The sequence below is a fragment of the Varanus komodoensis genome, unplaced genomic scaffold (assembly GCF_004798865.1).
Source record: "Varanus komodoensis strain SLA01 unplaced genomic scaffold, ASM479886v1 scaffold28, whole genome shotgun sequence".
Taxonomy (NCBI): domain Eukaryota; kingdom Metazoa; phylum Chordata; class Lepidosauria; order Squamata; family Varanidae; genus Varanus; species Varanus komodoensis.
In genome coordinates this window covers 11,079,370-11,103,163 of record NW_025335727.1, presented here as the reverse complement: position 1 = coordinate 11,103,163, position 23,794 = coordinate 11,079,370, and the positions used below count along the sequence as shown (strand labels likewise).

The 23,794-nt window shown below is 47.6% G+C and overlaps 1 protein-coding gene across 1 annotated transcript; it reads right to left on the bottom strand.

The window, feature by feature from the left end:
* Positions 1–3,425: 3,425 nt before the first annotated feature.
* On the bottom strand, positions 3,426–6,320 carry SLITRK3 (SLIT and NTRK like family member 3). Its single transcript, XM_044434590.1, has one exon. The coding sequence runs from the start codon at positions 6,318–6,320 to the stop codon at positions 3,426–3,428; it is 2,895 nt and encodes a 964-aa protein (XP_044290525.1).
* Between the last annotated feature and the right edge of the window lie 17,474 nt (positions 6,321–23,794).

The window sequence follows — 23,794 nt, the reverse complement described above, 5'->3', positions numbered from 1 at the left end:
GTGGTGGACCAGTGGCCTGACTTGGCAATCAAACGTAGGCCCATTCTGCACAAGGGGTGGACAGAGGCAAGGCATCCTGTGAGGCTGCGTCTCTCTGCTACAGCCTGCTTGGCATAATGGTTCACTCAGTCTCAGCCAAGAATGGCCATCTCTGAAACACACCTTTTGCAGGGCATTTCAGCCTTGTGCAGAAACTTCTGCATCCCAAACAACAACAGGGCCCTTGCATGGCACGTCTGTTGTTGGTAGACCATTTAATTCAGTATTTTAAATATAAATAAGGCCAAGGAAACCAAAGCCTGAGAGGCATAGCTATACCAGTCTCAGATCCCTAGTTTGGATTAGTGCAACCTAAATGTTAATTCTACTGCAATAATTATACTTCTCCCAGACTAGTGAAGCTGATGTGCTTGAACACAGACAAAACTTAGACCTTTACCGGCAATGGACTTAAGCTGGCTTATATCCCACAGCTTTTAGTTGTATTGGATTGTACATCATGCTCAATTGGGTTGCCTGTCTATATGTAACATGATATATAACATTGTAAAGCATGAAAAAGAAAAAAAAGGGGGGTGCAGTCTTTTCGGTAGGAACAATTAGCATGTATGCAATATTTTGCCTTGGATAAACATCTGATTTGCACCCCCACTTCCCAAAATTGCAGTTTATGCAGCAATTCCTTAATAAACCTGTAACAAATACAGTACAAGAGCATTGGAGACACCTGGAAGGGGTTTTTTCCCTTCACAGTAGAAACATTTCATTTTCCCTGGATAACATTTTGATTTTTTTTTTTCTTTTAGTAAGACAAATAAATAGATTTTGTGATTTATTTTATTTTTTAAATACATTTCCCTCTCTTTCTCTGTGTATATATGTATATATAGATATATATATAAATATAAAAATCATTGCTTGAACTTTTCAGAATAGGGAATTCCCCCCCTCCCCCTTCTTATCTGTACACACCAAAGGAGCTAATATCCACATTTTCCCTTTAATTTGATTTCTATTTCGATGTAAGGCATTAGTGACGTCTGGTGAATTACATTCAACGTGATGATTTTCTATTAAGGGCAGATTCAGGAGTCCAAGCGGAAAGCACCGGATGGGTTGTGCACAATTCAAAAGTAACCTCTGGTCTCTGTGCGGCAATTGCTGGAGCTCGGACGCCATCTACTGGCCATACTGGATGGGTTTTTTTCCTCCACCAAACAAAGCTTTTCCTTCGGCTTTATTCATGTGTCAACCCAGTTCTATAAGAAATAAGATACCAGCTAGATACCTTGGAAAGAAATGAAATAAACAAACAACTCTTTTCTTTGGTTTTTTTGTCCCACCCTAACCGAAAAAGGCTTTAAGAATAATGTGCTGTAACAAAGTCAATTTGTCAACATCATATCAATTGCAAAGGAAAAGAAATTAAAAAACCACACTGCATACAAGAAAACCACTTCAGCATCTCATCCCCAGCAACAATTTCAGCAAAGCAGGTGGGAGATAAGAGGCAAAGGTGATTAGGCCTAATTTGCTCACTTGTTTTAGCTCTTATCCAAGAGAGGGAAAGGGTAATATGCCAAATGATGGCTATTCCAAAATCACAGCACTTCATGCCTGCCATTCTCCACCCATCTCCTTACAAACATAATTTGTTCTGTGCACTTTTAAAATATTTTCATCTGGTCTAAACTGGAAATAAATCTACTTTTTCTCTCTCTCATCCCTTGTAATGGAAAGTAAATAATCCTAGCAACACAGAAGTATTTAAATAAACCTACTTCATATTTTCATTAAAGGGAGAGGGGACTTACCATGATAAAAGTATAACAAATTGAAATGGAAGAAGAGAGAGAGAGAGAGAGAGAAAAGAAAGAAAGAAAGAAAAAGGAAAGCCGATTGGAAATCAGATTTCAGTCTAGAATAGTACTGATAGGGGAAAAACTGCACATGTTGTTATTTTTGTTATATATTCCATTAACATCACAGTGGATTGTACTGTTATTAATAAAATAACATGTGGGCTTACCAGAAGAAAAGGAAACATTGGAATGAAAAGGGTATAGCTACAGTATTATGATTCAAGCTTTTTATCTGCTAATATATACCTATTTTTTTCCAAAACGTTTTATTAGGAAAGCTATACCAGACGCATCACTGTACAATGATTAAACATTACCTTTACAATTTATATTCACTTGGAAGTACAGAATAAATATATGCACATTTTTACTTGTGTGTGTGTGCGTGCGTGCGTGCATGTGTGTGCAAAAGGAAGAGAAAGGGAGAGAACATCAAAAGTGCTTCTTCTATAGAGATGACTCTGTGTGTGCATGTGTTTGTGTGTGTGCACGTGTGCGTGTGTGTGTGTGTGTGTGTGTGTGTGTGTTTTCCCTTTGTCTTTCCCACCAGTGTATGTATCATGTTGGGGTCTCTTGAATCAGAAGTGTGGCTGTCCTCCATAAATAATAACAATAGTGATAACGATCAAACAGTAATGACCTTTCCTTTTGTGTAGGAGAGCCACAGATGGAACAAATGCAGAACTTGCCCACTTAAGAGGATAGTTTGAGGCTTTGCAGAAATGCCCCTTCTGCCAATGAAAGGGAGATTTAGTGTGGTACCCCCTTTATGGGGAGGGGGGTCAAAGATTGGAGAAGGGGAGGCATGTGGGAAAACAGGAAAGGGGAGGGCTGGGCATGGTGTGGGGTGTGTTTGGGTCTGTGTGCATGTAAGTGAGAGAAAGAGAGAGAGAAAGACAAGAGTGTGAGAACATTAAAAAAGACCCTCCCCGCTCCTGCAGTTTCCAGACATGCAGCAAACTGGATTTTTGTTGTTATTTGGTCCCCCCCACCCCACTTGGTTCTCTTTTTAAATAAATGTACAGAATTTGTGCCATGATGAAGAAAAGAGGAAAGAAAGCCGCAAAAGGTTTTGTCTTTAAGTCTGCCTCCCTCCCCTCAACATAAAAAGATTGAACGGAAGGGGGTTTTTTTTGTTTTTGTTTCTTAAAAAAAAAGCTATAACAGAAAAAAGAGCACGCGAGAGCGAGAGGGAGGGAGAGAGAAATAGCGCAATATACATAGAACTGACTTTGTCAGGATTGAGACAAATAGCCACCCCCCCATGTACTAATTATAATAATATTCTTATACCTTAGACAACATGGCACAGTCAAAGTCTCAGTTTCTCGGTATAAAAAAATAATGATTGATTAACATCTGCTGGCAAAAGTCTGCAAAGGCACTTTATCGATTAATGATCATCTGAGTTGGGCCTTTCCTCCAAACCAACGTCTGGCAGGGGGAAAGTGCAGAGCTGTATCCTCTAGTATCAGCATGCGGTGGTCTGGGGCAGGAGGGGGGAGAGGAGGGGGCAGGGCGGTGTGGCGGGGCTCGGGATTTGGCTGTAAAAGCTAGACATTTTCAAAACCTATAAGTGGTCTTCTCCAGGACTTCGAGGTAATCCGGCTTGGTTTGGAGTTTGGCCCTTAACTCGAGGTATTCACTTTGGGGGGTTTGGTGGTGGTCTGGGAAGCCCTTACCAGCTGAGAAGAGGAGGGTTTCTTTCAGCCTGGCGTCCTGCTGCAGGTCTGGGTATTGCATGCCAGGAGGGTGAACGTGCAGTTCCTTTAATTTGGGCACTGTGCCGTAGAGGCAGTCCACAAAGCCCACTGTACACGGAGAGGCTAAAGGCGGCCTCTCCCTGCTGTCTAGAACGGCACCGCCAGGGGGGAAGAGCACCACCCCACCATTCTTCTCCGGGTGGAAGACCGGTGGCACCAGTGCTATCTCCCCCATGAGAGGCAAGCCCCCACCCATGCCCCCTCCAGGAGGGTGGGGGTGCGGGTGATGGTTGGTGGTCACTATGGTGTTGAGCTGCGAGCTGGACACGGCCAGGCTCCACTCCTTCTCCTTCTCCAGCAAGGTCCTGTAGCAGCTACTGTTCCCGCTGTCCTTGGCAGCAGGATCGGCAAACTGTTCCCCCGCACAGCTACCACCTCCTCCTCCCAAAATGATGTCCCCCGGCTGCCCAGGCTCCCCGGCCACCACGTCGTCCTCCTCACGTGGCTTGTAGATGGGGTTGTTGCACATCTGAGTCACGGGGTGTGGGATGTAGTCATAGACGTGGCCCACTGGGGGGGCCTTCTCTGGGGAGGCACTGATGCCCCCACCTCCTCCGCCTCCACCCTCCTCGAAGAGATGGTGGCATTGCATCTGGATGCCGGTCAGGTCGAGGGCCTCCTGCCGCTGCTTGTTCCGGAAAGGTAGCTTCTTGCGCCGTCGGCGGAGGACAAAGGCAAACAGGCCTGCAGCGATGAAGACTGCAGAGAAGAACAATATGAGGAGGCTGAGGATGAGCACAGAGAGGGGCACTGGGCCTCCTCCGGCTGGTGGGAGCTCGTACGGCGAGGGACTGGTGGGACTGGGATGGCTGTGGCCCCATGCTGGTGGGGCTGGCGAGGCGGCGGCAGCATGCAACATTTCGGGGCACAGCACCTCCAGCTCCACGGAGCGGATCTCTCGGTTGGTGAGGTTCTCGGGGCTGGCGCAAAGCACATCCCCCAGCACGATGACTGAGCTGATGGTCTCAATCCACTGCTTGAGTGGCACCAGGTCACACGTGCAATCCCACGGGTTGAGCTTCAGGTCAATCTGCACGATGGCATTGAGGTGCTCCAGCACACCCGCCACAGGCAAGGAGAGGAATTTGTTGTTCCGTAGGTTAAGCCTAGCCAGGGAGGTGCCGGCAAAGGCATCGGTGGGCAGGGTCCTCAGGAGATTGTCGTTGAGGAAGAGCAGCTTCAGGTTGGGCATGAGACTGAAGGCGGCAGGCTGGATCTCCCTGATCTGGTTGTACTCGAAGTACAGGTAATGCAAGCTCTGCAAGCCCCGAAACATGCCTGGGGTCAACCTCTCGATGTCATTGCCATTCAGGTACAGGCTCTTCAAGTTGGGCAGATTAATAAAGGCCCCATCCTGCACGTAGGAGATCCGATTGTTCCCAAGGTGCAGGAGATCCAAGGAGGAGAAATTCCAGAAATCAGAACGGTAAATTTTCTGTATCAAATTTCCACTTAGGTACAGTTTCTTGGCATTGACCGGCCTGGGCAGGAGCTCAGAAATATTGTGGAACCCTCTTTCTTTGCAATTGACTGTGAGCCCCAAATCATTGATGTGCAAGCTGCAAGAGCAGCCGGTAGGGCATATGATAGGAATAGGAGGCCTTGTCTGGTACCCAGCGATAGGAGGCTGGTTGGGTGCAGGATACAGGCCTCGAGGTGTGGGGGGTGGCTTGTGAGCCCTGGGCTGTTTGGTAGGTTTGGGCTGCTTAATGGAGGTTTTGTACTCAACAGAGGAAGCAGTGAAATGGAAGGAGGACAACATGGAAGAAGGTTTAGTAGGCCATGCATTCTCCTTGCTTGAGGGCAGCTGAGGGACACCAGCGCTGACCAACTCTGAGTCAGACAGCAAAGGGCAGAGTTTGCTCCTTTTAATTTCCCTCAGGTCCTTACCATGGAAATGGAAAGGGGTCTCACAGGTGATGTCTCCCACAAGGGCAGTGTAAGGTATGCGTTCCAGCCAGCTCTTGAGCTGAACAATCTCGCAAGTACAGTTCCAAGGGTTCTCTTCCAACTGGATCTCCATCAGGCTCCTGCCAATGTGGTCTAACATGCCTCGGTAAGAGAGCACTTTCAACCTGTTTCCACGCAAGTCCAAGTGAGTTAAAGACACAGACTTAAATAAATTGGTGGGAAGCATGGGAATAAGGTTGTCATTCAAGATCAGGACCCGCAGCTTGCTCAGGTTGCGGAATGCCCCGCTTTCAATCCGCTTAATGACATTGTAATCTGCCTGCAGATATTCCAGACTCTCCAAGCCCAGGAAAGTATCGTTTCGAAAAATGTCTAATTTATTCTCGTGCAGGTACAACCTCTTCAAAATTTTAAGCCCGTTAAAGGCTCCCGTCTGAATGTCTTGTAGTGCGTTGTTCCCAAGGTTAATAGAAACAGCATTGTTCAAGTGGAGAAAACTGTTGGTGTATAATCTCCTCATGGAGTTTCTCTGCAGGTAAAGTTTGAAAGGTCTGGACCATGACTCCGTTATCTGACTAATATTTATAAATCCCTTGTTGTCGCAGTGTATATGAAAAAGGCTCTCTCTGACTTCACAGTAGCAAGGATCAAAGCAAGGTTCTTCTATTTCCTCCGAGTCCTCTATCAAGGGAATGGGGGTAGTCCATGCTACGGCAATTGTGCTTAGAAGAATAATCCACAGCATCCTTCTTTTGCAGGGTCGATCTGCCGCTGGAGACTTCATGACTGCGATGGATTACAAAACTGCAAATAGAAATTAGAGATACAAATGGATTATGGGGATCTGCATTTTATCAGGGAGGTTTTGTATTTTAAGAAATAAAGGACTGCTATCAGATGGGGTGGCTGCTGGAAGTTCATTCCAAAAGCAAACTCTAGTTTTGTTGCTCAGAACCTTCCCTGGGTTTTGACTTAAGTAATATTGAAACATTTGTCAGGAAGTGGCCTTCCTCTCTCCCCTGTCTCACTCCCCTCTTCATTGCCTGCTTCCTCCTCTTCCTCTTGTTCTTCCAAGCTATTTAGTAAATGACCCCATAATGAGAAACAGCAAATGAACAGATAGGGCCCATGTTGCTTAAAACAGAGAAACAGATTTCAGTACAGGGATAACCACTGCTCAAGCAGCCTAGAACCCATCATCTCAGTCTTACCTCTACACCTACATCAATTAGAAGAGAAAGATTTTTATCTGGTACAGAGACACGTAATGAATCCCTAGACAATACCATCATAAACCCACATACTCTTAACTTTCAAGTTATTTGGTTCTGACAAGGGAATATTTCACTTGCCTAACAGGAGGCTGGCCATTGCTTTGGGAAATGGGGCTGGCCAAGTTTCTGACGTCCCTGATCCCTACATAAATGTTTATAACTGAGATTCGGATCCCTAGACATGATTCGTGGCAACCCTGGTCTCAAAAACACTGATAGGATGGAGCAGGACAAGTCTCTTTCCCTTCCAAGCACATAAAATGGATTAATGCCACTGGTATAGTATCAGATAAATGCACACTCCATATTAGTCATTTCAGCTGATTAAAGCATTTAGAGATGATTAATCTTTCCAAAGCACATGCCTGTGCCACCCGGAGATTCAAGGGGGAAGAGACAGTTGAAAGCTCAGGACTGAAAAGGCTGCTGGGGTGCATGTGCCGGGGGTGGGGGGTAAAAGAGGCTATCTAGTGGCTGTAGGACCTTCGGGGGTGGGGGTAGGTAGCTGGGATCCAGTAACAGAAAGAATGACAGGAGAAGGACTCAAAGTACGAGAAAAATACCTTTACACTAACCACAGGCAAAATAACCCTGGCTTCACACTAAAAGCTCACAAAAGCATCCACTTAGAAGAGGTTACCAGAGCTCTATGACCTACAGAGCTTCTTCTTTGGGGAGGGGGTCTTTCTCGCCTCGATTCTTTTCCCCAGATCATTCCGACACAGAAGAATAAATCACTGTTAGAGACGATGAATCCTGACAACGGTGGCTTTGCAGCCCTACTTGCTGCTGCCCGTTCAAATGGTTTTGTCGGAGTCTTGGTATTTCGTTCTGCCCTCCTCATAGGAGCTTTATAGACACGGATTATCTTTCACTCCCCTCCATGCAGGGGAAGGGAATTCCTCCCTCCCCATTAAGGAAAAAAGAAGCAGCATCCTTAATGGAAAAGGGCATATATAGGAAGAGAAATAGAGCATGGGGTGGGGGGGGGGTAAAATTAAGAAATGAAAGCAAAGGCTTAATTTGCAAATGAAGGAAATTGGGGAGCCCAGTGGGAGGAAAAATACCAGCTACAATTCAAATGAGAAAAAACGGGGAGAAGGGAGCTCTTATTTCAGCATTTTTTCTTTGTCCTGTTCTTTCAAGGGCTGTTTGAAATATATGTTAGCTACTTAAATTCTTTTCTCTTCTGCATTAAAAAAAATGTTCCACATAGGCAGAAAAGGGGGAGGGGGAGAGAGAGAAAGCGAGAGAGATCCAGAAAAAGCTTGTACTTACCGGGTTGAAGGAGAGATTTCAGCACATTTGGAGAGAGAGGAAAATAGCCAAACCCACTTGGAAAAAATGCATATACATATAGAATTTCAAGAGCCTTAAAAAAAAAAAAAAGATGCTGGTTTCTCTCTTTCTCTCTGTTCTGGTTCTATACTCTTGCTGAGGGCTGAGGCAAAAGGAAGGGGGGGCGAGCAAGCAAAGATGAGACGTGCTAGGAATGCAATGAGCTTCTTTAGGATGCAGAGATGCTGCTTCACACAGTCAATGGAGGAGGGAGGCAAAGGGGGCTGCTGCAGGCTGCCGCTGCCTTCTCTGGGTACCACCAGCTCATCTTTGGAATCGGAGGGAAGGGAAGGACTATGGCAGGAGAGTCGGGCTGGGGCTTCTCCCCTTCACTCCTTCTTTCTCTCTCTCTGTGTGTGTGTGTGTGTGTGTGTGTGTGTGTGCGTGCGCCACTGTGTGCGTTGTTGCCCCCTGGATCAGTCTTTTTCCACGTCATGATTCCAAGCTTCAAAAAAGAGGAACAAAAATGTAGGAGGATGCGCTTGGCATCAAGTCATGGGGGGAAGTGCATCTGGGAAGCCCCAACTGTATGGGGGCTGCCCCCCCTCCTGTCTTTCAGTAAGAAGGAGGGGGGCTGAGTTACTGGGTGAGGCAGGAGCGAGGGAATCCGTGATGATGGGGAAAGAAGGAGAGGCCAAAAGAGCCAGGATTCAAAGGGGAGGAGTGGTCACTTCCCTTTTTCCTCCTGGAAAAAAAAAAAAAAACACCTCTGGGAAGGGTGGGTTGGGAATGTCCCCTGGGCCACCAAGTGTTGCAAATTCCAGCAAATCCTTGAGAGCTGCAGCCATTAAGGGGAGATACTCGCCCCCTCCACCTAACCTGGAACTTGTCTTGCCTTGCTCGATTCCAGTAAGTGCTACATCTAGTTAGACCTCTCCAGGCACTGCCCGCAGTTCTCCAGCATACCTAATCCTGTCCCACAAGAGGAAAAATAAAGGACAGTTTGGGAAGGAACTTGGATAAGACCTTCTTTCTCTTCCTTGGTCCTCCACCCACACCTCCCCTTTCCACTCCCCCCTCCTGCTGCAGCTGAAAAGATCCAACAGGCTTCTGTTTCTGTCCACTCCCCCCCCCACCCCAAGATCCCAGGCAAATGTTTGAGCTACTTTGGGTGACATAGGAGCATTTGGCATCTTCTCATTCATTTCCACAGAGGGGAAAAGAGGGACAGGATTAACCTCTGCTCTGCTTCCACTACCCTCACATGATCATACCTTCCCCTCCCCGACTACATACTTCCTTTTTTCCTATTTTATTTAACCCCCTCTCCCCACAGGACTGGCCTTGACATGCTATCTGGTGCCAGGAAATATGATGGGGAACCCCTATGCCCCAGTTTTCCTTCCTGGATCCAAGAAGATGACAACAAAGTGGTCCCTAAAGGTAACCGAATTAATCTTTTTCTGTGTGTGTGGTTGTTAGACAGCAAGGGGTTAACAGAAAAAAGTGGGGGGGGCACTTCGGGAGGGCAGAAAGAAAAAAGTGTTTAGAGGAACGAAGAGGTTTCCCAGCGCAGCAGCCTCGCCGTCTAGTAGGTGAAGAGCTGCCCCGCCAGCTTCCCTGTGACTCGTAGTCAGAGGCGAGAGCGTGAGCTCTTCTGAACCCAGAGGGAGGTTTCTTGGGTCTGTTCCAAGGCTTTCGGCCCCTTGCCCCCACCCCTCACGGGGAACTCTTCCCTTTCGAAAGCCCATGCTTCTCAAGACAGATTTCAGATGCTTCGCTAATTTCTCTCGGGTCAAAAGAGAGACACCCACGCCCCATTCTATGTTGCTTCGGAGGGCCGGTCTCTCTCTCCCTATGGGAATTGTGACGCGGGAGGAGTGGAGAGGTGACCGCGAAACTGTAAGGGGGCAATTTCATGAATTCGTTCCTTGTGAGATGCAGGTTTTGCCTCGCAGGAAGGAGGCTTCCACAGGACTCCCCGCCCCCCACTTCCCCGGGATCCCACAAAAAGAGAGTTGAGCCTTGGAGCGCGTTCGGAAATCAGACAGCTCGGCGAGACGCGCCGGCCATCCAGGCGCCTGCTTTCCTGCCCTTTCGCCCCAGCCTCTCCGAAGAAGCCGCACAGGGAACCAACCAAGCCTCTCCCCAGCAACCCTGGCTGCCGGCCCGATCCCCCGGCTTCCATCGGAGGCAGCGGCGACTATTCATGGGACCGTCCTGTTGCGGCAAGGTAGCGGCTGTCCTTGCTCGTTCAAACGCCGCATCGTCGTGGTCGCGGGTCGTTATTGTGTGCTGACTTTCTTTCGGCGCAAAGCAGGAGAGGGCACGTTTGATGAAAGCGTGCGAGGGGTGTGTGGCTAGGTGGGGAGAGGAAGGCACGGATTCGATGGAGATCGCGGCATGTTTTACGCGGTGGCGAAGGCGACGGAGATCCAGGGCAGAGGGACCCCCCGCGTATATAAATGGATAAATAAATAGGCCAGGGAAGTGCCCGCCGGCGAGCGAAGGAGAACCTCTTCTTCCCCCACCTTTTCCATCCCTCCCCGTCACGCCGCGCCACGCCGGATCCCTCTTGGGGACTTCCTCGCGGGCGCAACCCGAGCAAACGCGGCAAACCACGAAGTGCGCCCGTCTCAAGTTTCCGCGCGCTCTCACGCTACCCAAAGCAACAGAAGACAACGCGCGCGCGCAGCAGCAGCATCGCGCGCGCGCGCTCACACATTCACATACACACACTCACACACACACTCATATACACAGGGAGAGACACAGACACATGCAGACGCACGTACACACGCGCGCGCAGCGCTGCAAGCAAGCCTCGTTGCTCAGCCGGATGAACGGACAAAGAGGAAGGACGGTGAATACCTAACGCGATCCACGCGGGGTCGACATCTCGGAGGAGGAGGAAGGCGTCAACGGGTCTCCTCGCGCGGCATGGCTTCGCAGGGCGCAGGAGAAACTCTGCCCCGTCCTCCCTTTCTTCCTGGCTGAACGGCGGCTCGGAGAGGTCCATCCTCGTGGGCCGCAGCGCTCCCTGGTCCCGCGCCGCCGCGCCTCCTTTGCTTCAGCAGCAGCCGCGCCGCCGCCGCCGCCGCCTGCCCGGCCCCCGGCCGAAGGCGGCTGCCGCCTGCCCGCTGCAACCCGTTCCCGAGCGCCACCGCAGTCGCTGCTGCTGCTGCTGCTGTTGCTGCGTTCCCTCCCAATCCCTGCCGCGCTTGGCCGAGGAGCGACGGACACCGGTGGAGATGGAGAGCCGAGCAACCGCCGGGAGCGAGGGCAGCGCGGGACGCCAAGCGGCCGGGCAGCTCATGGCGCCTTGGCAGGGAACGCCGGCCCCCAGACGCGGCCGCCGCGCCGCCTCGCTCCTGTGCTCCCCACTACGGCGCGGCCTGGCGCGTCCGAGGGCGATCGGAGGGTTGCCTTCGCGGAGGCGGTAAGAAGGACGCCAGCAGCCTGGCGCTCTGGCGCATCCGGCCGGCCGCTGTCTTTTCCCACCGCTGAAGCCCGCTTAAGTCCACCGGCGGCGGGACATCAGCCTGCAGGTTGTCCTGTATCCTTTCTAGCCTGATGACTCGAGCGAGCGAGCGAGCGAGGGCGGGGGAGCGAGGGAGGGAGGTGCCGCCGCCGGTGCCGGTGGGTGGATCAGATGCGCGGCGAGGATGGAGAGCGCGCCGCGAATGGTGGGTCTGGTCAGCGCCTTCTCCAGCCTCAGGCGGCGACCCAACGGCTCGAAGGAAGGAGCAGGAGGGAGGGGAGAGGGGCGCCATCGGTGCGGTTGTGTGCCTGCTCGGAAAGGCAGGGAGGGAGGGAAGGGGGTCTGCGCACCGGGAATGCCTGCTGCAGCTGCTCGCGCGCGGGTCGGGCTACGGTCCCAGGCGCTGCTTGCCTGGGAGCAGTCCCGATGAAGCCAGCGGGGCTTGTTTCTGTGTCGTGGTCGTGGGGATGTGTTGCACAGAATCGTATCCCATGTCAGTAAGGTTTGGTGGTGGTGGGAAGCCCAGCCGGGGAGTGGATGTCCGGTCAACTACAGCAAAATGTCAGGGCTGTTGTGCTTGGGGAAGGATTGCATAGAACATTCAGAGGGAGGACATAATAAGCCCACCACTCTGGTTGCCTACAGCTTGATCATGATCCTTTGTAAAATAGTATACCTGACATGAAATTAAAAAAAGAAACAACCAAGAGCGACTTCTTTATCTGCATTGCATTGAGGATATTGATATTCCTCCAAGGTCTTATGTATGGATGTTTTATATCAGCTTTGACCTTTGGCCCATCTTGCTTAGGGCTGCCTACAAAGATGGGCAGCAGCTCTTCAAGGTGTCAGGTTGAAGGGGGAACTTTTCCCATCCCCATCTGGAGATGCTGTGGTGGTCTGCTTGCCAAGCATGTTTTCTGCCACTGAGCTAAGGCCCTGTTTGGATGTAACATCTCAGAGTGGCTTTTCCTTGAATTTTCCTATAACACATCTGTGAGGAGGCCAAGAGCAAGTGACTTGCTCCAAGTCATTTAATGATCCAAGATCTCCACCACTAAACCCAACAATCCAGCCTGACCTTCCTTGACCTGGTACTGTAACTCTCAGATGTGTTGGGCAACAACTCCAGGCTGGCATGGCCGATTGAGCAGGGAGGATGGGAGCTGTAGGTCAAATATCTCAAGGAACCTTGTTTGAGAAAGGATACACCAGATGCAACATCACAATTTCTTCTGGACCCTGGCACGGTCATCCTGGAAATTGGTTCTTTGACTCTGTAGGGCAGGGATGCAAAACCTCTGCTAGGGTCCAAATTTGGCCTTTCTAGGATACAACCCAGCCCAGCCCTTGGCTGTTTGCCAGAGTGTCCCACCACCTTCCCTTGGCACAGGCCCTTTCCCTCAGCCATCAATTGTGTGGTGGTTTCCCAGCTATTGTACAAGCCCCATAACACATTCTTAGTAGCAGATCCTTCTAAGGATTAGTCAGGGATAGTAAGAACATTAAGCCTAGAGCTTTTCTACTTGAAGCATTCATTTAGCACTCACTATTTTCTACTCATAGTTCCTTAGATGACATTGTGGCTCATTTTTAAGTAGCCCTTTCAATGAGTTCTTTCAGACCACCAGAAATGTGGTATTATCTGTTAAAGTGAAGAAAAACAGTTTTTTTAAAATTCTGATATTTTGTTATGCTGTTATACCACAGTGCCACCTAGAGGTTATATAGTGAAAAAGAAGGAAACACTCTGGGTGTAGAAAAGCTGTATAACAGCCTGGTTGTGTGATGCCAGCCCTTTTGTCTTTAGCTCCACCCTCCACCCACCGTTAGAACCCCCAAGAGTTTCTCCAAAATGAAATGTGACCCTTGGATTGAAAGAAGCATAGCATCCCTGCTGTATGAAGTTCTTTGGGAAACCTAAGAGGCTGCTCTGTTCTGAGGCTTTCAGCCCAGGACAGTCACGGGTGAGTAACAGCTCCAGGGTGTTAGCCGCGTTTCCTTTCCAATCTGGAAATGCCAGGGATTCAGCTTGGGACCTTTTACAGGCAAAGCATGTTCTGTGCTTGCTACCAGTGCAAACAAGCTCAGAGCCCCATTTAAAAATCATAGGATTAATAAGGCAGTTTCCCCATAGTGCTGCTCCATTCCTGAAGGATGCTCAACAGTATTGTTACCTGCTTCTTACAAACCCAGGCTCAGGATCACGCAGTTCTGGGCTGGATACTAGTACTCTCTCCATGCTGTTGGGTCATGCCTGGGACTGTGTCCAGATATTAGAATGCTGACTGAGCATCCATGCACTAAACCTGAAATGTGTGTATGTGTGCATGGTCTTTTGCAGCTGTGCCACCAGTTTTGGTGTCCAGTCTGCTGAACCAGCAAACTTGATACCTAACACCTGAAAAATCATCCACATCTGGAAGAAGCAGAAAAGTGCTAGAATGATAAATTAATTTCTCATCCTTTCAATATATTTATATTAAACTGTTTCATATGTTGTAACAACTGACTGACTGAGGGTGACCCTATGAAACAATGCCTTCCAAAATGTCATGTCCTTGACAGCCCTGCTCAGCTCTTGTAAATTCAAGGCTGTGCTTCCTGCATGGAATAAATTCATCTTACAGTTGGTCTTCCTCCTCTTTTTCTGCCTTTGACTTTACCTAGCATCATTGTCTTCTCCAATGAGTCTTGCCTTCTCATGATGTGCCCAAAGGACAACAGCTTCAGTTTCATAATTTTTGCTTCCAGGGAGAATTCTAGCTTGATTCGTTGTAGGACCCACTTGTTCATTTTTCTGTCACTCCAGGGTATTCACAAAGCTCTCCCCCAGCCACATGTTCCAAATGCATCAATTTTCTTCCTGTCAGCTTTCTTCACTGTCCAGCTTTCACACCAATACATAGCGAATGAAATACAATAGCATGGATGAGTCTGGCCTTGCTCTTCAGTAAAACATCCTTACACTGGACGATCTTTTCTAGTTTCTTCAGTTCTGCCCTTCCAAGTCTTAGTCTTCTAATTTCTTGGCTGCATTTCCTATTTGCATTGATAACTAAGCCAAGGTATGCAAGCTATTTACCCTTATTCTTTTGCTCTTTGTGCTGATCTGTGTTGTGCTCTTTTCTCACTATCCATCCATCCATCTGTTGCCGAGGTTTTAAAACTATGGATTGTTTCATGGCCATTTGATGTTGCCATTTGTTGCTTTGGAAGAGGGCAGGTGCAAAATCTAAATAAATACCTCTGTCTTTCTAGGAAATAAAAACATACCGACACCAATCAAAATGAATTTCTCAGGGAACCGTAATTATCACTGAACTCTCCCCCTAGTTACATTTGAAGGAAGAACCCACCCACCCACATGCCTTTTGCAATCTTTCCCCTTAAATTATGATGTTCTGATGAACTGACCCACTGCCCAGCCTTCCAGAAGCAGCACCTTGGGCACTGTTTCAGTAGTGAATTTTGAAGTGCATGCATTTCTGCCCATAGCCATGGCCACAAGGAAAGTCTAAGATTGCAGGCAGCTGTGCTGATCCATAGCAACAACCAGCCCTAGGAGTTTCCATCGGCTAGCAGCAGGTCTTTCTTTCTAAGCTATTGGGTTTGCACATTCAAGACCAAGCCACCTCGAATTACTGTACCTTGCAGCAAGGAATACTGTTGCTGAGAAGATTATTCTTTCTGCTCCCACCAGTTACTCTGACGATCGCAGCGAACCTCAGAAGGAAAACAGAATTTTGAAGGGGGTGATAGAGAACATCACCACCCCTGTGAAGAAAGCAGTGCTGGCACTTTCCCAGCAAGCATGTGCTCCACCACACCACTGTGTTTTGCATGAAGCGGACAATGGAACCTGTCCAGGAAATGCTCTTTTTATAACAGCATTGATAGTGCATGATGTTTTTGACAGACGCCATCAGTAGCCTCACTGCAGTCATCTGGAATATTATCACGGAATGCTCCACTCAGTCTGCTCAGGAACACAATATACCTCATCATAGTGACCAGGGAAACTTCATTCCTGTTTAGTCTGTTACCCAGCTGCTAACTATGGATGGCAAACTTCAAATCCCCGCTTTTCCCTTCTTATGGGTCTTGATCTCTAATCTGGGCTTGGACTGGATAACTTTTCAAATAGATACCTTCAGATTAGTGAAGCAAAGAACCTCCTGGAATCCAGTTCTCTTGAACCCACCAGACATCTCTCTCATGCTCAGTGTTGACCTAGGAAGTCAGCCAAGCTGAAATAAAATCCATGAATCCTCAGGAACACTAGTGGGCCCTTTTGCCTGCCCTTTTATGTCCCTTTTCCAATGCTGTTCCAATGCTTTTTGGTAGGCAACCAAAATTACACATTAGGTTGTCACCATAACGCAATACAAGAATATTATGAAACATCTTCAAGGTTCACACAACAGGAGGCTGCTTGAGTGCAAATAAATAAAACTCCTAGTAGACAGAATCTAGCCCTGGTGCTTGGCTATAGCCAGGGGCTTGCCGTCTCTATTCAGTCTTCCCTTCACCATTCAGTGGGGTTGCTTGGGTCTGTTATACTGGTTCTAAGGGCATACTAGATCTGCCCAAGGCCTGCTGTACTGTGTATGCAAGGCACTTCTAGAATAAGATCTCTTGCATCTGCCAGGAGTTAGACCTCAATGCCATAGTGGATGACTCAGGAGAGGTAGCCAGAGTACAGCCAAGTCAAGTGTCATTAGGTGCATTCCAGTTAGTAAAGCTCTAGGATGTTGATAAGGTGCTAGGACAGGTATGTGCAAACACCTGCATTCTGGATTCTTGTCTTATTCTGGGCCAGGAATGTGCTCTGTGTCTCTTTGTAAGTGGGAGTGATCCCGTGCTGCCTGAAACAGGTGGCAATGAGGCCACTGCTGAACAAATCCTGTCCGGATTTGTTGAAAATCTTAATAATATTAAGCTGATGGCAAATACCCATTTCCTGGGCAAGGGTCCTGAGCTAATAGTGGCCACACAGCTTGAGTCTTCTTGGATGACACTGATTATCTGGAGCTATTTCTGATTATCTGGACCATTTCCATTGGTGTTCAGGTCAGATTTTAGCATGGAAACAACTTTAGTCACCCTGATGATAAATGGGGAATACTGTTTTGCAGTGATTCCACCCATTCCTAGATGGTCAGCTCCAGAGAATGGTGCTTGGGGAGCATGCTGGACCCCATGGATTCTCTGATATGGGGTTCTTTGCGGGTTGGTCTCCCCCCCACCCCGCTATGTTTAACATCTATATGACCCCACCAGGTGGGGGCATCTGGAGGTTTGCGGTGCATCATGAGTCTGTTGATAACATAAAGCTATACTTCTCCTTTTCTACTTTTCCAGCTGAGGCTGTGGAGGGACTGACCTGGTGCCTGACTGTGGCAACGGAGTGGATGAGGGCTAAGCTGCTAAAGCTAAATGCAAAGCAGACTGAGATGCTGTTAGTGGAAGGTTCATCAGACCTTCTGGAGGGTGTTCAACCTGTTGGGGATGGGATTGCACATCTGTTAAAGAAACAGGTTTATCGCCTTCTTAATCCATCTTTGTTAGCTGAGGCTCAGGTTGGCTTAGTGGTCTCCAAGCAGCTCTGGCAGATGGTTCAGCTATGCCCCTATCAGGACAAGGATAGCCTAGGTTCAGTAATCATTCTGGTAATCTCTACATTAGATTACTGCAGTGCATTCTACATGGGCTGCCCTTGAAGACTTTTCCGAATCAGCAGCATGTGCAAGCTGTAGCAGCCAGACTAATAACTGGGACCAAAAGTTCCAAATACACAATACCAGTTCTGGCATGCTTGAATTACAGCTTAGATCTATAATCTTAGATGCTGGTTTTGATTTATAAAGTTCTTTATGATTTGGGCCATAATCCTTGATGGGATATCTCTCCTGGCTGCAGTCTACCTGGGCACTACAACATCCGGGGCCTTCCTCAACTGCCACCTCCAAGGGAGGCTCATTTGGTGACAAAAAGGAGGAGGTCCTTCTCAGTGGTGGCCCCTAAACTTTGGAGCAAGCTCCCCAGTGAGACTTGATCTGCTGTTCCTCCAGCATGGGGTTATGTCAAGCCAAGGCATTTAATCAGTTCTACATAGTATGTTGGAGAGTGATGTCAGATGCTTAGAAAGTCAGGTCCTTTTTACTTGTGCTAACTGCTATAGTTGTTCACATTTGGTTTTAAAAGCTGTGCTTTATTGTATCGCACGTGCTGTTGTAAACAGTCTTTGGCCATTGGGTGGAATACATTGTTGTTGTTGTTGATGGTGGTGGTGGTGCTTATGCAGAATGAACCTGCTTGAGGACCCACAAGATCTTGGAGTCAGGTTTGAATGGTTGCCATGTGCATAAGTTTAATAAGGATGCACCACATTGATTTCTGAGGCAAAGCTTCTATACTTGCTCATTTTCTTTGCTTTTTATATGCAATATGTTTCTCTGTCTTTCTTGTACTCAAACTCATAGCAACCATCCAATGCTTTCCCCATTTTTTATTATCCGGGTAGATGAGACACACAAACACAGATAGCCTTGCCCAAGACAATATGATAAATAGCAAAGGTAGAAGTTGGATTCTGCTCAATTCAGGTCAAACCAAATTTGACAGTCTCAGGAAATAAATTGCCAGGATGTCCCATGTTTCCTTTCCAGTTTTGCATCTTAGGGTGTTGATAGGAAAGTGTTTATATAAACATGAGATATAATGGTGGACTGCATGAAGGGAGTTGCTTGAGATGTTCTACAGGAGGGCTAGGCAATGTTCTTGCTTGTGAGACCCTCTTTCGTCAATAGGCATGGGGTTCTGGGGTTGCATTATATGTCTGTCCAGACACAGGAAGATGTGCAAATGTATGCATATCTGTGTATGCATATGCGTACTTCCCCTCCCCTGTGTAAATTACCCTTAGTGAAAATGCTGATCTGTGCAAATCAAGTATTTTGTGCAAATGGGATCTGAGGCTTTCCTAAACGGGTTCACACTTTTTAAATAGTGTATTGCATCTGCAAGTCCGTTATGTAACCCTCAGTGCAACATATTCCTTTGGTAAGTATCCTTGCCAGGTTCATCATCTCGCTGCTTTGTTCCTAGCTTGCCATGTTCCCTGCTTCACAAAGAACTTTTCATTGTCAGTTTCATCTTGTTCAGTGTTGACTCAATGGTCTTCCACAGGGGTTGCCTGATTTGCACACACCAAACAGGCAGATTTTTAAATTATTATTTTCAGATACTATTTTTCAGTTCCCACGAGTCTTGCAAACAGGGCCAAGGCTGTTTTAGTTTTGCCCCCACTCATCATTCTCCCCACCAGCATTATGCATTATCTGATTGCTTTTGCTTTTAAAGGGGCTGCATTTTCTAATATTCTGGGTCATTAAAACAGGGGGAAGGAATGCTCATGGAATTTGTGCAAATGCCAGAATCCACAATTTGTGCAAACAGAAACCTGTGTGCTGGCCCAGGTTGCGTTAGGTTAATTGGTGCCAGCATGGAGAAGTTGTATGGACTCTGGACAACCCAGCCAGAAACATCTTTGGATTTCCATCCCAATGCATTCTGTGCATACCCCTAGCTGCCCATACATGTCCTACAAGCAGAAGTAGAATCCTAGACGTGTGGCTGCCATTTTCATTGGCAACTGCACATTCAGCAGCTCTAGTTTGGCTCTCAGAGTCAAGCCTGGTTTTTTGAAATCTCCACAAGCAGAGTGGCTCTGTGGCCCAAATGCCGTGTTCTCTGACGTGAAAGTTGCCCGGGGGGGGGGGAGGCCAGTATGCTGGCCATGGGCCACATGTGGCCAGGGCTTAGTGGACACTCCTAACTGCTGACTGTGGCCACTGCCATGTCGCGAAATGGTTTCAGTGCATCCTCAGCAAAGTCCTCTGCAATTTGCAGCTGAATTTTGGTGACACAACTGAGCAGAAGCTGCAAAGGGCAGCTTTTAGCTTTAAAACCAGCCTCGCCTGGTTCACTTCAGCCAAAGGCATGCTGCTCAAGTCCCAAGGCTGATCTTCGACCTTCTGAGTCACTTCTAGGGCAGACTCACCTTTTTGCTCCACTTCCTATCTCACAACCTACCAAGGGACAACCACCTTGCAAGATCACTTCATCCACTCAAAAGCTTTGCTCTGGAGGGGAAAAAAGAGAATCTGTGTTTGGGAAGAGACAAGCTTTATGAACCCAATGCAGCATTTTCAAGGTCTATTTGCATTTCTAATAATATCCACAGTACAAGCATGAATATGTAGCTGGGCAGGCACGTTCTGTGTGGAGAGAGAACAGAGTGGGTTCAGTTCAGCGGCGAGATGAGATTAATCAGAGCAGGGGAACATGTGGCGATTCCAAGTGGGAGGGTGAAACACAGACAAGGGAGTCGTGATGCTTATTCATTTGGTGAAGTACAAATGAATGGAGGTGGGGCTGCAAAAGGCAGCCTCTCTCAGTGGTCTTGAGTTCTCTGTTTTCCCAACAGGTAGGATGGCTCTGTGGATATGCCATAAGCACCTGTGTGTTACACAGATACCCTTCCAGGATGCATTAACAAATTCCTCAGAGGTAGCTGGGTTAGTCAGTTTCGGCACAAGCCACAGAGCCTTGGATGGCATCATAAAGACAAACAAGCATATTCTGTTACAGGATTTGGTGGACTGCAGCCCATTTTATCAGTTGCATGAAGTGTTATCCTGAGCCCATGAATATAGGCCCGCATGATGGAAAGGACTGACTGACTGAGGCTGGAAGGGAATTCAGTGCAGAAAGTGCAGACAGTGATAATTACCTTAAGAGCAGCCATTCACAAACACACAGACACATGCACTTAATGTGAATTGCAAAAACAAAAACAAAACCAGCCAGGTGATGTCACAGGCATCCTTGTACTGCTGAGTAGGCGGACTCATGTATTAGCCTGAATGCAAGCCACAGAAGACAGAATTAACCCTCTTCATGAATGATGGCTCAGCTGTTTTTCACTGATATTACTTTGGAATTATTTTTTCCAGAATGGCCACTTTCAGGTCAATGACAGAATGTCCTGGGCAGCTGGGGAGCTTCTGCACTTCTACTATCAGATTTGTGTCCTTGTCTTTCTTGTCATTTGCCCTGTGTAGATTGCAGGAGAGCATTCTTGGCAAATGATGGTAGATTGGTAGATTTAGGAACCTGTAATGTTGTGGATAGCAGGATTAGATCATAACTCTTATTGGGAAGTTTGGGATCAAATAAGACCCTGAAATTAGTGACTGTGATGATGACGGTGATGACAATAATGTTGCGTTGGGATCAGAACCCTGTTGGACAGTGTGCGGTTTGCACACCCAAGACCCCAGCTACAAGCCTGGCATTGGCTATCAACACAATGGTGAGGCAGCCGGTGATAGAGCATGAGGCAGCAATCTTGCTGAAACTAATCAGGGCTGGAAATGGTCAATGAATGGATAGAAAAGCGCTCAGGAACCTATGTGCTCTCTTTAAGCTCCCAGAGGAACAGCCAGAATTTTGAAGTCAAACTCTTGGCAGGTCTCATGCACTCCATGCAGGTGAGTGAACGGACTCTCAGAGAGCGGACGGAGTGTTCCATTGCTTCCCTTTGGTCAGCATAAAAACCAGCTAGGCTATCAGCAGAGGGAAGCCCCCTCTTGTGGAGCCATTAAAAAGAATCGTTTTCTGTCCCTCTTATACTATCCCACCCCTAGCAGCACATGTAGCTTGTTCCTGACTTTTCTATTCTTCGAGGCTGCTTCAGACATAGAGAAGCAATCCATTAAAACAAGCCCGATATTCCATCCTTAAGTTAATTCGCATGATACCTTAACTTAATTAGCATAACACTGATCCTCAGAAGCCATCCAACAAGTGAGCAGGTCTCATAGCATGCCTGAAAGTTGTATGGGTTTCTGCTGCAATGAATTTTCATGAGAAGGAAATTGTATTACTTCAGGGATGGAGAGGCATTTCGTGAAAGAGTTTCTCTGGGTGTCCTTATTTTGAACCTGCAGTTCTTTTGCCTTGGTATCCTGCGATGAAGCAGGAACATGTGCACCCACATATCATTGACCGATTTGGCTGGTTTTACAGAGTGCATCATAAGTAAGGAGCATTTCAGATGATGCAAGAAAGGAACCAGAGAAAATAGACCTTTATTGCCAATCACATCAGTGGCAGGACTATAATTTTCTTTATAGTGTGGTTTGAAGTAGTTGTTTCACCTGCATGCATCATGTAAAGATGACAGCAGAGAAGGGCTTTCATTTCCAGAATTAATTAGTGGCAAGATATCGTAAAACAGCCTTCTGTGCTGTATGGGATGTATTTTGCAGATCCTGCTCATGGTGATCCCCTCTGATGTTGTTCTGAGCCTGCAAAAATGGAGGCAGATGCATGCATGGGACAACTGCTTCCCTCTCTTGCATGAAAGGTGTTCCCTGCCCTCCTCTCTTGCTCTCCCAATTCATCTTGCTCTCCAGTGGACACCAGTTCCAAATCTCAAGGAAGTGTTACATCCCAAATCCTACTGTGATGGCTGCTGTGAAAAAGGTTGTGCAGGAAGCTGTTCAAATCCATTATGGACACTTGGTTACAGCTTAGTGATATAATTTAGACTAATTACTTGAGACTAGATTACTTGGGAAGTCTAAAGCATTACCTTCCATTCCTAAACAGTCATCGAGCGAGGCTTGCAAACGTGGAGGGAGCATTCCCATTCATGCATGATACACCCAGCTGCAGAATCTAGAATTTTTCAAAGTGTTCAGGTCATATATTTTGAGTACCCTAGACAACAAAAGAGGATTTTGCCAGAGGAATGAATGAGGCCAACCACTGAAAGAAAGTTTGGAGAGCAAGTTCACTGTGCAGCAGGGGGCAGATGGCAGCGTTGAAGGCATAACTCAGAGGTAGTATGGCACAATGGCAAAGCTCCAAGAGTTAGATGGGGACAGTTGCATCCACTAGATGAAAAACCTGCAGTGGGTTCATCGGGCACCAATCACATGATATGCCTTACAGTCAGTGATGACCTGAGATAGCTTCTAACTACTGGCTAAGAGGTGAAAGGCTTCAAATCTAATTACCAGTCTACTGAGCCATTCACATTTTCTATAGAATACAGTACTTTGTATTTTATACATGTTTTGCTTAAGATAAATGCAGTTCAAGTGAGTGTCTTGCTCTTTATCTCTTTCTTCTTCTTTTCCCTGGCTTTTCAAGAAAATAATGATTTCGGACATGCTAGCAGGGTGAGAATTCTCGGATCCTGTGTCAGAAAGGCTCTGAGATGCCCCCAAAGATAATGTAATATGAATGCAATCTGGGAAAATGTCCTGTCAGACTTGGAAGTGAATTCTAGTCCTCTTTCAATCAGCTGGGCCCTGAGCAGATTGTCCAGAGCTCAGTGGCTGAACATGAGCTTGGATAAACCGAAGGTTCCAAGGCCTGCCCATAGAATCCTATGTATGGAACTTTAGGCAGTTGGACTAGGAAAGGAGCAGCAGCATCTCAGCAGTAGCTACAGCCCAGGGGTGGGTATGAGCCAGCAGTTGCCACTGCCCCTCTAGGCAAGGTGGCTTGTGAAAGTATCAGTTGCTCAGAAAGGATGTTGCAGGTATCGCATTGCTAAGCCACTGTGCTTTGCCTGTCACTGTAACAATAAGGGATTTCTCCTGCCAGCTTCATCCTCTTTCCCCTCCCTTCCCTGCCCCTCCACCCCACCACATCTTTTATCAAGCTTCACCTCTCTGAGACCTTGCACTGGACTTCCCTACGGTGTGCTTTATTGTGCCACCATGCATAACTCAAAGCTCTTTCCTGCTCAGCATAGTCTTAATGCCGCAGGAATACATTAAAATTCTCTGCCATGCTTTTCACCCGATCTGGGTCAATCCCTTTGCCTGACAGGTGAGCTTCTCTTAATGCTTCACAAATGCTCACCTAGACATTCTCCTGAAGGCATTGCTTCTTGTCCAGGTCACTCTCTTGTGGCCTTCAGGTTGCGATGCTTGCAGATCAGCACTGCTGCTCTCCCTGCTCTAAGGCTTGGAGAGGGAGCTGTAAAAGAGGGTGGATGTTGCTAGCCAAGGGCAGTCCCATGCTAGCCCTGAATGTGGATTGTTCAGTGAGGGAAACCCACTATTATCTCCGTCTAGAATGCAGATGGCCAGACACCCTTGGAGGCGGTATAGTTTTCAAGTGGAGTGGTGCAAACCCTGC